The 18,085-nt window shown below is 49.3% G+C and overlaps 1 protein-coding gene across 3 annotated transcripts in view; it reads left to right on the top strand.

The window, feature by feature from the left end:
- The window catches only part of LOC144507798 (C-type lectin domain family 10 member A-like), a 73,651-nt gene that overhangs the window by 16,031 nt on the left and 39,535 nt on the right, over positions 1-18,085 (top strand). Inside the window, exons 2-4 of one of the 3 annotated variants that reach the window (XM_078235100.1) lie at positions 5,654-5,739; positions 7,053-7,191; positions 12,191-12,235. In XM_078235100.1, coding sequence (XP_078091226.1) covers positions 7,185-7,191; positions 12,191-12,235 — 52 coding nt within the window. In that variant the 5' untranslated portion in view covers positions 5,654-5,739; positions 7,053-7,184. The remainder of the gene's footprint in view (positions 1-5,653; positions 5,740-7,052; positions 7,192-12,190; positions 12,236-18,085) is intronic. The other 2 variants (XM_078235098.1, XM_078235099.1) reach the window with 2 other exon arrangements.

An 18,085-nucleotide genomic window follows, 5' to 3' on the forward strand; every position in this document is an offset into this window, starting at 1 on the left:
TCCTTTCTCTCTCTTAGTCTCTCTCTCTTTCTCTCTCCCTTCACTCTCTCTCTGTCTCTCTGTCTCTCTTTCTCTCTCTCTCTTTCTGTCTCTCTCTTTTTCTCTCTCTCTCCTCTCTTTCTGTCTCTCTCTGTCTCTCTCTCTCTTTCTCTCTCTGTCTCTCTCTCTCTCTCCTCTCTTTCTGTCTCTCTCTCTCTGCCTCACTCTCTCTCTCTGTCTCTCTCTCTCTATCTCGGTCTCTCTCTCTCTCTATCTGCCTCTCTCTCTCTGTCTGTCTGTCTCTCTCTCTCTGCCTGTCTCTCTCTCTCTCTCGCTGTCTCTCTCCCTTCTCTCACTCTCACATTCTCTCTCTCCTCTCTTGTTCTCTCTCTCTCTGTCACTTTCTCTCTCTATCTCCTTCTCTCCCTCTCTTTCTCTCTCATTCTCTCTCTCTCTCTTCTCTCTCTCTCTGTCTCTCTCCCTCTCTCTCTTTCTCTCTCTCTTTTCTCTCTCTCTTTCCCTCTCTCTCCCTCTCCTCTCTTTCTCTCTCTCTCCCTCCCTCCCTCTCCCTCCCTCTCTTTCTCTCTCTCTTTCTCTCACTCTCCCTCTCCTGTCTTTCTCTCTTTCTCTCTCCCTTTCTCGCGCTTTTTCTCACATTCTCTCTCTCTCTCCTCTCTCTCTTTCTGTCATGTTTTTTCTTTCTCTCATATTCCCTCTCTGTCTCTCACTCTCTGTCTCTCTCTCTCTCTTATTCTCTCATTCTCTCTCTCTGTCTCTCTCTCTCTCTTTCTTTCTCACTCTCTCTCTTTTTCTCCTCTCTTTCTCTCTCTCTGTCTTTCTCTCTCTCTCTGTCTCTCTCTCTCCCTCTCTGTCTGTCTGTCCCTTTTTCTCTCTTTCTCTCTTTGATACTGTTTCCCTCTTTGCCAAGATTAACTTTTCATTTGGAGACAGCTGTGGATTGAAATGTTAAAGCAAGTTGCGAATACTAAACACGGAGATATAGCCGCCACTCTCAGTGCTTTCCAGGATATGGAGTTAGTGTGGAACAGGTCACCACCTCCAGCTCACGCACAGATCTGTCCAATCATGTCAGGCAGAGTCATAGGTATGTTTCAATTGGATGGTTGGGCAGAACTAGCACCAGTACAATGGGCTGAATGGCCTCCTGTGTTGTAATTGGGACAATGGGATGCTTTGTCCCATTATCAGAGGGCGATGGGATCGGTGTCCAAATGTCGCAGAATCCATAGAATATCTACAGTTCAGAAGGAGGCCATTCAGCCCATCGAAGAATTGGCAAGTCATGTTGCAGCTTTATAGAACCTTAGTTAGGCCACACTTGGAATATAGTGTTCAATTCTGGTCGCCACACTACCAGAAGGATGTGGAGGCTTTGGAGAGGGTACAGAAAAGATTTACCAGGATGTTGCCTGGTATGGAGGGCATTAGCTATGAGGAGAGGTTGGAGAAACTTGGTTTGTTCTCACTGGAGCGACGGAGGTTGAATGGCGACCTGATAGAAGTCTACAAGATTATGAGAGGCATGGACAGAGTGGATAGTCAGAAGCTTTTTCCCAGGATGGAAGAGTCAATTACTAGGGGGCACAGGTTTAAGGTACGAGGGGCAAGGTTTAAAGGAGATGTACAAGGCAAGTTTTTTTACACAGAGAGTAGTGGGTGCCTGGAACTCACTGCCGGGGGAGGTAGTGGAAGCGGGTACGATAGTGACTTTTAAGGGGCGTCTTGATAAATACATGAATAGGATGGGAATAGAGGGATATGATCCCCAGAAGGGTAGGGAGGTTTTAGTTCAGTCGGGCAGCATGGTCGGTGCAGGCTTGGAGGGCCAAAGGGCCTGTTCCTGTGCTGTAATTTTCTTTGTTCTTTGAGTCTGCACCGACCACAATCCCACCCAGGCCCTATCCCCGTAACCCCATATATTTACCCTGTTAATCCCTTTGACACAATTTAGCACGGCCAATCAACCTAACCTGTACATCTTTGGAGTGTTGGGAGGAAACCGGAGCACCCGGAGGAAACCCACGCAGACACGGGGAGAACGTGCAGACTCCACACAGACAGTGAGCCGAGCCGGGAATCGAACCCGGGTTCCTGGCGTTGTGAGGCAGCGGTGCTAACCACCGTGGTATAGGTAGTTGTCGTAGAGAGTGGCGATGAACTTAAATTGAAAAGCGTTGATGGAGTGAGCCACACATTGCGGGTTTTGCTGAGGTCTCTCAGCTGCTAATTGTAGGGAACGCAGCCTCTGGTTAGAATCATAGAATCCCTACAGTACAGAAAGAGGCCATTCAGCCCATCGAGTCTGCACCGACCACAATCCCACCCATGCCCTACCCCCTTATCCCTACATATTTTACCCGCAAATCCCTCTAACCTACGCATCTCAGGACTCGAAGGGGCAATTTTTAACCTGGCCAATCAACCTAACCCGCACATCTTTGGACTGTGGGAGGAAACCGGAGCACCCGGAGGAAACCCACGCAGACACGAGGAGAATGTGCAAACTCCACACAGACAGTGACCCAAGCCGGGAATTGAACCCAAGTCCCTGGAGCTGTGAAGCAGCAGTGCTAACAACCGTGCCGCCCTGTCATTGCGAGGGTCATTTCCCAGCTTGCTGCTGGAATGCTTGTGGAACCCAGTCTGTTACCCTCAGCAGCGACACAGAGAGAGAGAGAGAGAGAGAAATAACAGCAGCATTGAAAGTGGGGAGGGATTTTGGCAGGTTCAATGTTGCGAAAATGTCTCCCCTTTCTGGGGGCAAGTAGAGAATATAAATATAAAATAGCCGCTAAACCGTCCGACTGTGTGTGAGGAGAAATGTCTAGAGAATGGAGAGAGCGTGGAACTGGCTGGGGGATAAGTGTGGCGCTTTGCAAGGGGAGTTGGATATACACAGGAAGGGTAAAGCAACTTGCTGATAGGTTGATATAAGGAGGGGTAGAACATAGCACAAGGAGTAGATGGGCTGAAGGAGCGTGTCTCATGCTGTAAGTTGTATGTAAGAGCCTCTGTATTGCAGCAGGCAGTTAACAGTGAGGAGAGAGTGAGGAGGGATTGGAAAGTTTTTCAAACTTTACAAACTCCACGCAGTCAGTCTGATCCACCTGAGAATGTCGACTCCCTCCCCGTTCCCCATAGCCCAGGCTGCAAACTGGCTGTAAATGCTGTGGACTCGGTTGAATTAATGCCATGTGTGGATCGACTCAATCACAGGCCAGGAACAGTTACCCTGGGCCCCAAGTCAGGAGAAAGGGGAGATGTCTGGGGGCAGCAACAGGAGGCAGTAACTGATGTGTTCAGCACCCTGCGGGCCTGCTATAACAGAGACTGCTCAGTCCCTGCAATCAGATCCCCCAAAGCCCCACCCAATGCCAACCAACCACCTCTATTTCCACATCGTAAAAACAGATCTTTTCAGTTTAACAGTTCAATTCCTGCAGCCAAGTCAACCCGGGGGGTAACAGCAAATATAATACAAAACTCTAGACTTCTGTGTGTGTGTGTGTATACATGTGTGTGAGTGTGCTTGTGAGTGTGTGCGTGAGTGTATGCGTGTGTGTGTGTGTGAATGCTTGAGTGTGTGTGCGTGAGTGTGAGTGAACATGTGAGTGTGTGTGTGTGTCTGAGTGAGTGTAAGTACGTGTGTATGTGTACATTTGGGACTGTGTTAGTGTGTGCCGCTTTGACAGTACCAGTGTTGCAGTGACAGTGTTGCAGTGACAGTGTTGCAGTGGCAGCGACAGTGTTGCAGTGACAGTATTGCAGTGGCAGTGTAACAGTGCCAGTGTTGCAGTGACAGTATTGCAGCGACAGTGTTGCAGTGCCAGTGTTGCAGTGGCAGTGTGCCAGTGTTGCAGTGCCAGTGTTGCAGCAACAGTGTTGCAGTGCCAGTTTTGCAGTGACAGTGTTGCAGTGACAGTGTTGCAGTGGCAGTGTTACAGCAACAGTGTTGCAGTGCCAGTGTTGCAGTGACAGTGTTAAATGCCAGTGTTGCAGTGCCAGTGTTGCAGTGACAGTGTTGCAGTGCCAGTGTTGCGGTGCCAGTGTTGTGGTGGCAGTGTTGCAGTGACAGTGTTGCGGCGACAGTGTTGCGGCGACAGTGTTGCAGCGACAGTGTTGTGGTGGCAATGTTGCAGCAACAGTGTTGCGGTGGCAGTGTGACAGGAACAGTGTTGCAGTGACAGTATTGTAATGGCAGTGTGACAGTGCCAGTGTTGCAGTGGCAGTGTTGTGGTGGCAGTGTTTCAGTGACAGTGTTGCAGTGACAGTGTTGCAGTGGCAGTGTTTCAGTGACGGTGTTGCAATGGCAGTGTGACAGTGCCAGTGTTGCAGTGACAGTGTTGCAGCAACAGTGTTGCAGCGACAGTGTTGCAGTGGCAGTGTTTCAGTGGCAGTGTTGCAGTGACAGTGTTGCAGTGCCAGTGTTTCAGTGACAGTGTTGCAGTGACACTGTTGCAGTGACACTGTTGCAGTGACAGTGTTGCAATGGCAGTGTGACAGTGCCAGTGTTGCAGTGACAGTGTTGCAGTGACAGTGTTGCAGTGACAGTGTTGCAGTGGCAGTGTTGCAGTGACAGTGTTGCAGTGACCGTTGCAGTGGCAGTGTTGCAGTGACAGTGTTGCAGTGACAATGTTGCAGTGGCAGTGCCAGTGTTGCAGTGGCAGTGTTGCAGTGACAGTGTTGCAGTGGCAGTGCCAGTGTTGCAGTGGCAGTGTTGCAGTGACAGTGTTGCAGTGACAGTGACAGTGTTGCAGTGACAGTGTTGCAGTGACAGTGACAGCGTTGCAGTGACAGTGTTGCAGTGACAGTGTTGCAGTGACAGTGACAGTGTTGCAGTGACAGTGTTGCAGTGACAGTGTTGCAGTGAGAATGTTGCAGTGACAGTGTTGCAGTGACAGTGTTGCAGTGAGAATGTTGCAGTGACAGTGTTGCAGTGACAGTGACAGTGTTGCAGTGAGAATGTTGCAGTGACAGTGTTGCAGTGACAGTGACAGTGTTGCAGTGAGAATGTTGCAGTGACAGTGTTGCAGTGAGAATGTTGCAGTGACAGTGTTGCAATGACAGTGTTGCAGTGACAGTGTTGCAGTGAGAATGTTGCAGTGACAGTGTTGCAGTGACAGTGACAGTGTTGCAGTGAGAATGTTGCAGTGACAGTGTTGCAGTGAGAATGTTGCAGTGACAGTGTTGCAATGACAGTGTTGCAGTGACAGTGTTGCAGTGAGAATGTTGCAGTGATAGTGTTGCAGTGACAGTGTTGCAGTGACAGTGTTGCAGTGAGAATGTTGCAGTGACAGTGTTGCAGTGACAGTGTTGCAGTGACAGTGTTGCAGTGACAGTGAAAGTGTTGCAGTGACAGTGTTGCAGTGACAGTGTTGCAGTGACAGTGAAAGTGTTGCAGTGACAGTGTTGCAGTGACAGTGTTGCAGTGACAGTGTTGCAGTGACAGTATTGCAGTGACAGTGTTGCAGTGACAGTATTGCAGTGACAGTATTGCAGTGATAGTATTGCAGTGACAGTATTGCAGTGACAGTGTTGCAGTGACAGTGTTGCAATGACAGTATTGCAGTGATAGTGTGTTGATACTGGGAGTGTGGCCTGACTACTGGGTGTGATAAACATTGCGCTAATCTCCTTTTCTCCTGTTGTGAAGGATCATTAATTCCTGTGACGTTGAGATGATGAAAGGAGGTTCTGGGGACCAACCGGAAGAAATCAAGATGAAAGTCCGGAACTCAGGTACATTTCCACATTTCAGAGTGTCACCCAGAGCAGCAGCGGGGCGGGGAGGGGGTCGTAACCTGGAGGGGTCTATGAGTTTTGGGGTGTGGGTTTGGGTATACTGGGTAGCAGACAGGGGTGGTGGGAGGGTACTGAATCTGACAAAAGTATTCCGAACAACCAACCTTCGCCATTCCCTCCGGTGTGTTTTTGCCAGCGATTTTAGAAATGGACATTTGAGTCAAAGATGGCTGAGCTGTAAACTTGGAGAAAGTAAATAACGTCACTGTCTGAAATGTCCCAGTGTGGGAGAGACACTGGACTGTCACACCCAGTCTGAGACTAACATTTCAAAACATGCAAACATGAACTGCCATCCCCTGTGGAGATAATGAAAGCTAATTATCAACGCAGCAGGAATCATATCCTCCAAGTTATGTCCGGTCTGTTTTTTATTTTGGATTTAGGAATCTACAAGAAAACGGGATGAGATCTAGTCCGTTTGAACTTGTGTTAGGCGTGTCAGAGTGTGTGTGACGTAGAAGCAAAAAAGAACGGAGTTGTGGCGCCCCCTGCCTCTGAGGTTTTTACGACAATCAATGATAACTTCACGGTGATTCCTGAGACTAATTTTCAATTCCAGATTTTATTAATAGAATTTAAATTCCACCAGCTACCATTGTGGGATTTGAACCCATGTCGGCCTCAGGATGATTGGTCCAGTAACGGTGCCATTACATCTCCACCCTACAGACAGCCTCCCCAATATCTCTGAACAACAAGGAGGATCAGGATGGTGCGCCAGACGATGCCAGCTACATGTTGCTCCTGGGACAAGCCCTGTTCCCAACTGGTAGCTATGCATTAACAGGAACTGTACTGTCAAAGTCACAGCACTGCAACCTCCTCACCCCCCCTCCCCCCTCACCCCCCTTCCCCCAACCAATCTCCTGATCCTCAAGGACCCCATGCACCCCAGACGTGGTGGCATGGTGACACAGTGGTTAGCACTGTTGCCTCACCGTGCCCGGGACCCAAGTTCCATTCCCGGCTCGGGTCACTGTCTGTGCAGAGTCTGCAAGTTCTCCCCGTGTCTGCATGGGTTTCCTCCGGGTGCTCCGGTTTCCTCCCACAGTCCGAAAGCTGTGCTGGTTAGGTGTGTTGGCCATGCTAAATTCTCCCTCAGTGTACCCGAACAGTGTGGTGACTAGGGGATTTTCACAGTAACTTCATTGCAGTGTTAATGTAAACCTTACTTGTGACACTAATAAATAAACTAAACTTTACTTTACTTTACATACCCTCTTCCACCTTCTTCTGTCGGGAAAAAGATACAAAAGTCCGAGGTCACGTACCAACCGACTCAAGACTTTTGAATGGACCTGCCTCGCATTAAGTTGATCTTTCTCTACACCCTCGCTATGATGTAACACTACATTCTGCACCCTCTCGTTTCCTTCTCTATGAACGGTATGCTCTGCCTGTATAGCCTGTAAGAAGCAATACTTTTCACAATAATAAATCAAAGGGCGGCACGGTGGCACAGTGGTTAGCACTGCCGCCTCACAGCGATCGGGGACCCGGGTTCGATTCCCGGCTTGGGTCACTGTCTGTGTGGGGTCTGCATGTTCTCCCCGTGTCTGCGTGGGTTTCCTCCGGATGCTCCGGTTTCTTCCCACAGTCCAAAGATGTGCAGGTTAGGTTGATTGGCCGTGCTGAATTGTCCCTTAGTGTCAGCGGGACTAGTAGGGTGAATACGTGGGATGATGGGGATAGGGCCTGGGTGGGATTGTGATTGGTGCAGACTCAATGGGCCGAATGGCCTCCTCCTGCACTGTAGGGATTCTATGATTCTATGAAATCCTCCCAGGGCTCTGGCGAGATGTTTGTAGCCCCCTGGCAGCCAGTGATTGAAGACCGTGTTTGCCAGGGCTGCCAGTTGCGTCACCTTCACCTGCGGTGGCGCCAGTTAGAATAAGCGGGCGCTTAAAACGTGGCTGGCAGCTGTGAGAAACATGGACTTTAACCTGGTGTTGTTAAAACACTTACTGTGTTTACCCCAGTCCAACGCCGGCATCTCCACAGCTCTGAGAAACACAGTGAGTGCCCTGCCTTCAGCAGATGTGTCCTTGACCGAGCCAGCGGGATACTGAGGGTGAGCTTCAGGTACCTGGACGGATCTGACAGCGTCCTCCAGCCCACAGAAGCTGCGCTCTCCAAAACGGAGGGTGGTGCATTGAAATCTGTTACAGCATTGCACAATCCCACTGCACTAAAGGACGGCAGATTTCAGATAGTCAGATGCTCTTTCCCAGAGTAGAAAAGTCACGTACTCGGGTTTAAGGTGCATGGGGAAAAGTTTAGAGGAGATGTGCGAGGTAAGTTTTTTACACGGAGGGTGGTGAATGTCTGGAACGCGCTGCCCGGGGAGGGGGTGGGAGCAGGTACGATAGCGGCATTTAAGGGGCAACTAGACGAATACATGAATAGGATGGGAATGGAAGGACACGGACTCTGTAAGTGCATGATCGGCACAGGCTTGGGGGGCCAAAGGGCCTGTTCCTGTGCTGTACTGTTCTTTGTTCCGTTAATTCCTTCCCTGGGTTTTTCCGACAGTGATTTCATGGCCATCAGGAGGTTCCTAATTTCAGTGCCATCTCCTCCTTTCAAGATCCCGTGACCTCCTCTCCGACAAGAGTCTCCCCGGGGAGGGGGCAAAGAACAGGGACAAGGTAACCATTGCTGATATCAGCCAATGAGATGGACCAAGGCTTCAGCGTGAATTTGTGGGACAAGGAAGCCACAAAAGACCGGACCTCACTGCGTTCAGTTGGATGATGCTTGACTATAAACTGAACAGATTTTCCCTGGCACCATCCCTCTATCCACCCCCCACCCCGCAATATTCATTTTGACAGTTTTATATCTGGTAAACAGAAAGGGTCCAAGAAGGTGACAAAAAGGACAATCTGTTTTAGTGTCGCGATGGTTTTTCTCCAGGGTGGCAGGGTGCTGGAAATTGACCTGGAGATAAGGGGCGGCACGGTGGCACAGTGGTTAGCACCACTGCCTCACAGCGCCAGGGACCCGGGTTCGATTCCCGGCTTGGGTCACTGTCTGTGTGGAGTCTTTGCACATTCTCCCCATGTCTGCATGGGTTTCCTCCGGGTGCTCTGGTTTCCTCCCACACTCCAAAGATGTGCGGGTCAGATGCATTGGCCATGCTAAATTCTCCCTAGTGTCAAGGGTAAGCAGGATAAATATGAAGGGTTGCGGGAATAGGGCCTGGGTGGGATTGTGGTCAGTGCAGACTCGATGGGCCGAATGGCCTCCTTCTGCACTGTAGGGATTCTATGACCTTTCATTCCTGGAGACTACGCATCGATCCTGGAGGGTTGGTCACCCTACAGGATTGGCAAAGGTGGCACCCTGTTTCGCCATGCCTCGGAGGGATGGGGGGGGTGGCGGGTGGGGCTGTCAGCAGCAGAGGGAGGTATTCTTTCTTCCTGAACAGGAGGAAGACACTGGCTGCTGGGGTAACGCGGGTACCATTGGGGGTTCCCCATGAGGTCAGCACCAGGAATGGGCTTCCCCACTCCATGGGCCATTTCAGGAAGTGACCTCAGCAAGACTGGAAAGGTAAGACACTGTAGCATGCTGTTCTACTCCTGATCTTATATCATCCTTACCCCCTGACCTTGGGACATTCAGCAAAGACTTTAAAGTTTATTTATGAGTCACAAGTAAGGCTTACATTAACACTGCAATGAAGTTACTGTGAAATTCCCCGAGTCGCCACACTCCGGCGCCTGTTCAGGTCAATGCACCCTAACCCAGCACGTCTTTCAGACTGTGGGAGGAAACCGGAGCACCCGGAGGAAACCCTCACAGACATGGGGAGAACGTGCAGACTCCACACAGACAGTGACCCGAGCCGGGAATCGAATCCGGGTCCCTGGCCCTGTGAGGAAGCAGTGCTAACCACTGCGCCACCATGCCGCCCCTGTTCTGGCCTACATGTGAGTCCAAAGCCACAGCAATTTGGTTATCTGTCCAAGTCAATAAATACTGGCCAGCCAACGACACCCATGTCCCACAAATGAATAAATAAAATCTCAGGAAGTGGGTTCCTTCCATTAGTTTTGGCTGTGGGTGTTAAATTCTCTTTTATTTTTACGCCCCTTTCCGATGAGGAAGAGGAGGCGGGGAGTGGAGAGGTGCCTGGACTGGGTTTTAGGTGAAAACCGAGAAATCTCCAGAGCTGCAAAATGTTTAATTTTGAAACTTCCGCCAATTCTATCGGTCTTGTATTGCTCAGAGGCCCCCCCACCTGTTGTATACAGGCACTGCACCTCAATTTGCTCTCCTGTGGATCCCCAGATCATACTCTCCAGCAGATAGCTGAGGCCACTCAGTCCATTGCCTTCTCTCCGTGCTGTCCCACAGCCCGCGGCCTCAGTCTCCCCCCTCCCCCCCCCCCCCTCACACTCTGACCCCATGAAATCTGCTCAGACGGAAACCCGGGGGCGAGGTACTCCCTGAGACAAAGAAATATCTTCTTGTTTTGAATTAGATTTCCCTCTTCTTGAGATTGTCAAAGCAATTACCAAAATGTCGCCGGCGGGAGGTTGGGTAACTAGGGGACACACACTTCAACACAGTTTCCAAAAATAAAATCCACGAGGGGGCTGAGGAGAATTTAGTTTACTCAGCGAGATTTTATTCTGGATTTTATGATCCGGAACATTCTGCCTGAAAGGGAGAGAAATCCAACGGCGACTTTTGACACCCTTGGGCAGGCAGGGTGGCACAGTGGTGAGCACTGCTGCCTCACAGCCCCAGGGACCCGGGTTCGATTCCCGGCTCGGGTCACCGTCTGTGTGGAGTCTGCACATTCTCCCCGTGTCTGCGTGGGTTTCCTCCGGGTGCTCCGGTTTCCTCCCACAGTCCGAAAGACGTGCGGGTTAGGGTGCATTGGCCGTGCTAAATTCTCCCTCAGTGTACCCGAACAGGCGCCAGAGTGTGGCGACTAGGGGAATTTCACAGCGACTTCATTGCAGTGTTAAGGTAAGCTTTACTTGTGACCAATAATTAAACTTTAAAAAAGAAAAGAGAGTTTGAAGTTAAAGTTAATTTATTAGTCACAAGTAAGACTTACCTTAACACTGCAATGAAGTTACTGTGAAATTCCCCTAGTCGCCACACTCCGGCGCCTGTTCGGGTTACACTGAGGGAGAATTTAGCACGGCCAATGCACCCTAACCAGCACGTCTTTCAGACTGTGGGAGGAAACCGGAGCACCCGGAGGAAACCCACGCAGACACGGAGAGAATGTGCAAACTCCACACAGACAGTGACCCGAACCGGGAATCGAACCCTGGGGCTATGAGGCAGCAGAGCTAACCCATTGAGCCATGATGCTGCTTCTTGGATTCAGCAAGACAAAGTTACTGGGGACTGGGGAAGTGGCAGAGGAGTGGCACTGACTCTGATGAAGGGCTGACATGAAGGGAATGGATAAGATAGAAGCAGGGAAGTTGTTTCCACTGGCGGGTGAAACTAGAACTAGGGGGCATAGCCTCAAAATAAGGGGAAGCAGATTTAGGACTGAGTTGAGGAAGAACTTCTTCACACAAAGGGTTGTGAATCTGTGGAATTCCCTGCCCAGTGAAGCAGTTGAGGCTACCACATTGAATGTTTTTAAGGCAAAGATTTTTGAAAGGAATTAAGGGTTATGGTGAGCGGGCGGGTAAGTGGAGCTGAGTCCATGAGAAGATCAGCCATGATCTTGTTGAATGGCGGAGCAGGCTCGAGGGGCCAGATGGCCTACTCCTGCTCCTAGTTCTTATGTTCGTATGTTCTTAAGAGAAGATCCTTCGTGGGTCATGTGACCAAGCCAGAACCAATGGGGCACGAGGCCAGACAGGGGTGATGTCCTCCCAGGAAACCAGGACATTCTTGGGAATCAATCTGTTAAATCCTTCATTGTAAATAATTCCTCCTTAGTAAGAATGGGGAGGTGATGGCCGAGTGGTATTATTGTTAGACTAGTAATCCAGAAACTCAGCTCATGTTCTGGGGGTCTAGGTTCGAATCCTGCCACAGCAGATGGTGGAATTTGAATTCAATAAAAATGATCTGGAATTAAGAATCTGCTGATGACCATGAAACCATTGTCGGGAAAACCCATCTGGTTCACGAATGTCCTTTAGGGAAGGAATCTGCTGTCCTTACCCAGTCTGGCCTACAGGTGACTCCATCCACCCCAACCTGTTTGACCTTTAACCTCCACCTGACGTGGCCAAGTTGAATTCCGTTTCTTTCAAAGTTTTGCGTTGCCTCTCTCAGGAATGATTTATATAACGCTGTTAATGTGGCAAACTCAAAAGAGTAATGTCTACTTTGTGTTTCTATTCACATTCCGTCACTTACCTCTCCTCCATTTTTAACCCCTTAACCGTTGGCACAGCTGAGGACGCCCAGCAAGATGGCACACAGGAGGCACCTGCCACAGGTAAATGCCCAGGTTTTACGGTGGGCAGAACGAAGGGCACAGAGGGGGAGGTCAGGGGTGGGAGGGGGAGGGGCAGAGATGGGAGGGGGAGGGTCAGGAGTGGGAATGGGAGGCAGAATGGCAGGAGTTGGGGGGGAGAGGATTTGGAGGGACAGGGGCAGTGGTGGGAGAGGGAGGGGCAAGAGTCAGAGTGGGAGTGGCAGAAATGGGCGTGGGAGAGGAATGGGTGGGAGGGGGAGGGGCAGGAATGGGAGGGGTAGGAATGGGAGGGGGATACCACAGTCTAAGTATAACTCTAACAAATGGCACAGTTTAACTCTTAACAGTTGAACTGCCTTTAAACATGAAAAGGAACAACTCTAATTTCTAACTTATCATTATTTCAGTTCCAAATAAGCAACATTATTCTTACAGACTTAAAACCAACCTTAAATATAGTTAGCAATCACAAATATACTTGTTATAATAAGTGTAGACAGCCTTAGAGTATTCAGAGACATATAGAGCTTTAAGATGCCAACAAAACTCTCTTGACTTCAACCTGAGCAGCCAAGCTCAAACTCCTTTCCACAAAAAGCCTGTTTCTCTTTGTAAAGAATCCAGGACTGCACATAAACCAACAACAGCACATGACCCTGTCAATCACTCTGATCTGAAATCCCAGGAGAATGTAAGTAATGAAAAGTCCATTAACCTGATTTAACATAACCATTTGCAAGTTTGAAATAAGTAATTATTCTGCTTCCACAGAATCTGAGGTGCATTCCCTCCAGACATACTGACTGCCTGCAGAAAAAAACTGGGCCGTGATTCTCCCCCCAAAAATTCGAAGTGTCGAATTTGCGTGAAAACTGGAGTAAATCGCGGTTTGTTCAGTGGGAGTTCGGAGAAGAATCTCCCACACTCTGTCCCCTGGCGTGAATCATGTTAAAAATAAGTGGCCGGGGCCTATTCTCGCTGGAGAGGCCGGCAGCAGAGCACTGATTGGGCCAATGTGCATGCACCACCGTGTCAGCGCCAAGATTGACGTACGTGCAGTGGCCCCTGTCTGCCGGCCTTCTGATTGCAAGCCAGCCCCGTGCCCCCGCAATGCCGGCCTCTCCCTCCCTCCCATTGCCCGATCACTACCCTTCCCACCCCCAAGCATGGCCGGGCCCAGCTTCAAACCCCCTCCTCCACCCCCAGCCCATTCGATCATTCCCCCCGCCGCCGCCGATCAGTCCCCCCTCGCCGCTAACAGTCCTTCCACACCCAATTCCCCCCCCCCCCCGCCGCCCCCACTGGCAGCCCAGAACTCCCTCCCTCCTCCATGGTAGTCCTGATCGTGCCCCCGACCCACCTCCCCCCCCCCTCGCCTCCCCCACCCCCCCTCCACACCACCCCGCCCCCCCCCCCCGCCCCGGCATCCCTGACTCCCCTCCCCTTCCCTACATATATACTATATAAATGTCAAGTTAAATTCTAGTTTATTTATTACTCACAAGTAAGGCTTACATTAACACTGCAATTAAGTTACTGTGAAATTCCTCTCGTCACCACACTCCAGCACCTGTTCAGGTCAATGCACCCTAACCAACACGTCTTTTAGACTGTGGGAGGAAACCGGAGCACCCGGAGGAAACCCACGCAGACACGGGGAGAACGTGCAAACTCCACACAGACAGTGACCCAAGCGGGGAATCGAGCCCAGGTCCCTGGTGCTGTGAGGCAGCAGTGCTAACCACTGTACCACTGTGCCATCCCCAAAAAAATATATATCACTTGCACACTTCCATCACACATTACACTTCATTAGTTGTGCAGCGCTTTGAGAGCCTGATGGTAAAATAGAGCGCGTTGTATAAATGCAAACAGTTAGAACAGTACAGCACAGAACAGGCCCTTCGGCCCACGATGTTGTGCCAAGCAGTTCTTTCCCTTTTTCAAAGAAAAAATAAATAAAACCTATGAACTGGGATCTTCCGTCTCACACGCCCCTCCAGCGAGAATGGAGAATTTTATGCTCAGCCAAAGCTCCGTCCACTGCAGCAAGACTGGAAAATCCCAGTTCACCGTGGGCGTGCTTGGAAAATTGCAGCCATAAATTTTACATCAACCTCCTGACAGTTTCTGCACATTGCTCACAAAGTAAAGTTTATTTATTAGTCACAGTAGGCTTACATTAACACTGCAATGAAGTTACTGTGAAAATCCCCGAGTCACCACACTCCGGCGCCTGTTCGGGTCAATGCACCCTAACCAGCACATCTTTCAGACTGTGGGAGGAAACCGGAGCATCCGGAGGAAACCCACGCAGACACGTAGGAAAGGGGCATGGTAGAAGTATTAAATAAGTAGGTTGAAAGTTGATCTATTAGTCACAAGTAAGGCTTACATTAACACTGCAATGAAGTTACTGTGAAATTCCTGTGGTCACCACACTCCGGCACCTGTTCGGGTACACTCAGGGAGAATTTAGAATGGCCGGTGCACCTCACTAGCACGTTTTTCAGACCGTGGGAGGAAACCGGAGCACCCGGAGGAAACCCACGCAGACACGGGGAGAACGTGCAGACTCCACACAGACAGTGACCCAAGCCGGGAATCGAACCCGGGTCCCTGGAGCTGTGAGGCAGCAGTGCTAACCACTGTGCCACCGTGCCGCAACTCACAACATGATCGCAGGAGTTAATTGTGAATCCTTGGAGTTTCAGGCCCTGATAGTAACAATTTAACTTGACATCATGTTGTGAGCAAATCCACATTGAACGAGTGTCGCATGGGAGTTGAGAATGTTCACTGGTTTAAACCTCTATAAGGAATCAACGAAACCTTAATCATCTCCAGGAATAGAATATTACTTCAGCTTGGTCAACTGCCAAAATACTTTTTTCTCTCTGTTTCTGTGTTGGAAAGGCAAGATCTTTTTTTTTCTCGGTTAAACACAGCTGTGGTTCAAAAAAAATTAGGGAAGGCAAAAATCTCCTCTGTGCTGTTGCACTCCCCGGTGCTGCCGGCGTTTGAAGTACTCGAGATTTAGTCTTGAAATCTCAGAGGTCTACAGCACAGAGAAAGGCCCTTCAGCCCATCATCACATCTGTGCCAGTCAAAGACAAACCACCCAACTTTTACAGATGCACCATAGAAAGCATTCTTTCTGCTTGTATCACAGCTCCTGCTCTGCCCAAGAAACCGCAAGAAACTACAAAAGCTCATGAACGAAGCCCAGTCCATCACGCAAACCAGCCTCCCATCCATTGACTCTGTCTACACTTCCCACTGCCTCGGCAAGGCAGCCAGCATAATTAAGGACTCCACCACCCCGGACATTCTCTCTCCCACCTTCTTCCATCGGGAAAAAAGTGCAAAAATCTGAAAACACATACCAACCGACTCTAGAACAGTTTCTTCCCTGCTGCTGTCAGACTTTTGAATGAACTTACCTTGCATTAAGTTGATCTTTCTCTACACCCTAGCTATGATGTAACACTACATTCTGCACTCTCTCCTTTCCTCCTCTATGAACGGTATGCTCTGTCTGTACAGCGCGCAAGAAACAATCCTTTTCATTGTATGCTAATACATGTGACAATAATAAATCAAATCAAAATCAATTATTTTAATCCCATTTTCCAGCACTTGGCCCATAGTTGTGTGTGTTTCGGCATCACAAGTGTTCATCTAAATACTTTTTAATTGTTATGATGGTTCCCGCCTCCCACCACCCTCTGGGTGAAAAAGCTTTTCCTTACATCCCCTCTGAACCTCCTGCCCCTTGCCTTAAATCAATGTCCCCTGGTCATTGATCCCTCCAGCAAGGTGAAAAGTTCCTTCCTGTCTGCTCTGTGTCCCTCATAATTTTATACATTTCAATCATTTCCCCCCTCAGTCCTCTCTGCTCCGAGGAAAACAACCCCAGTCTATCCAATCTCTCTTCAGAACTAAAACTCTCCAGCCCAGGCAACACCCTGGTGAATCTCCCCTGTGCCCTTTCCAGTGCTATCACATCCCCGCTATAATGTGGATTCCAGAGCTGTACCCAATACTCTGGCTGTGGCCTCACCAACGTGTTAACAGTTCCAGCGTAACCTCCCTGCTCTTAAACTCTGTCTCGGCTAATAAAGGTAAGAATACCATACGCCTTCCTCACCACTTTATCCCCCTGTCCTGCTACCTTAAGGGACCGGTGTACATTCACACCAAGGGTGCTGCCATTTACCATGTATTCCTTTGCCTCATCCGTCCTGCCCAAGTGCATTACCTCACATTTATCCTTATTAAACTCCACTTGCCAACTGATCAGCCCATCTCACCATCCCGTCTATATCCCCCTGTGATTTAAGGCTATCCTCCTCACTATTTAACATCCTACCAATTTTCATATCATCCGTGCACTTCATCCAGACCAGAATCCCAAACTGCATTCGGAAGCCAGACTCGACCACAACATTATTCTGGCACAAATGTAAGAATAGGATGCTTCATTCCAGGAATTATTCCACTGACAAATTAGGGATCTTTTATAGTAAAACAAACTTTATTTAATAACACAGATAAGGCAAAGGAATACATGGTGAATGGCAGCACCCTTGGTGTGAATGTACACTGGTCCCTTAAGGTAGCAGGACAGGGGGATAAAGTGGTGAGGAAGGCGTATGGTATTCTTACCTTTATTAGCCGAGACAGAGTTTAAGAGCAGGGAGGTTACGCTGGAACTGTTAACACGTTGGTGAGGCCACAGCCAGCGTATTGGGTACAGCTCTGGAATCCACATTATAGCAGGGCTGTGATAGCACTGGAAAGGGCGCAGGGGAGATTCATCAGGATGTTGCCTGGGCTGGAGAGTTTTAGTTATGAAGAGAGATTGGATGGACTGGGGTTGTTTTCCTTGGAGCAGAGAGGACCTTTTCATTTTGTAAACCGGAATCCATTAGCTCTATCTTAGTAAAAACTACATGGTTCAAATGAATAGCTACCCTGCTCTTCAAACATCTGAACTCAATGTTTTCCAGACACACCAACTACCTGTAGCAAAAAGCTGAATTTTAAACATTCCCCTTAAACAGAAAAGATCCTGTACTCACACACTCACACACGCACACACACACATACACTCACACACACTCACACACGCACACACATACACACATACACGCGCACGCAAACACATGCACACACATGCACATATATATATATCTATATATATATCTATATATATCAATATCAACAGCACATTACCATCACAACTTACTGATAAACCCTCCTACGTTCAAGTCTAAATTATTGACATAAAACCACAAACAGCAAGGGCCCAACACTGTCCCCCATCTAACACTCCCAGGACAGGTACAGCATGGGGTTAAATACAGAGTAAAGCTCCCTCTACGGGACCCAAGTGGACACAGTTTTCCAGTCAGAAAAACACTCCTCGACCGCCACCCTCTGCTTCCTGCCACTCACGCGATTCTGGATCCAATTTGACAAATTTCCTTGGAATCCTCGGGCTTTTACCTTCCCCATCAGTCTCCCATGTGGGGCCTCACCAAAAGCCTTGCTGAAATCCAAGTAGACTCTCTCAGATGCATTGTCCTCATCGACACACCTGGCCACCTCTTCGAAAAATTCAATTGGCTTATAGAATCATAGAAACCCGACAGTGCAGAAAGAGGCCATTGGGCCCATCGAGTCTGCACCGACCACAATCCCACTCAGGCCCTACCCCCATATCCCCACATATTTTCCCACTAATCCCTCTAACCTACGCATCCCAGGACACTAATGGGCAATTTTAGGATGGCCAATCAACCTAATCCACACATCTTTGGACTGTGGGAGGAAACCAGAGCACCCGGAGGAAACCCACGCAGACAT

This window comes from Mustelus asterias, chromosome 19 (genome assembly GCF_964213995.1).
Source record: "Mustelus asterias chromosome 19, sMusAst1.hap1.1, whole genome shotgun sequence".
In the NCBI taxonomy this organism is placed as follows: domain Eukaryota; kingdom Metazoa; phylum Chordata; class Chondrichthyes; order Carcharhiniformes; family Triakidae; genus Mustelus; species Mustelus asterias.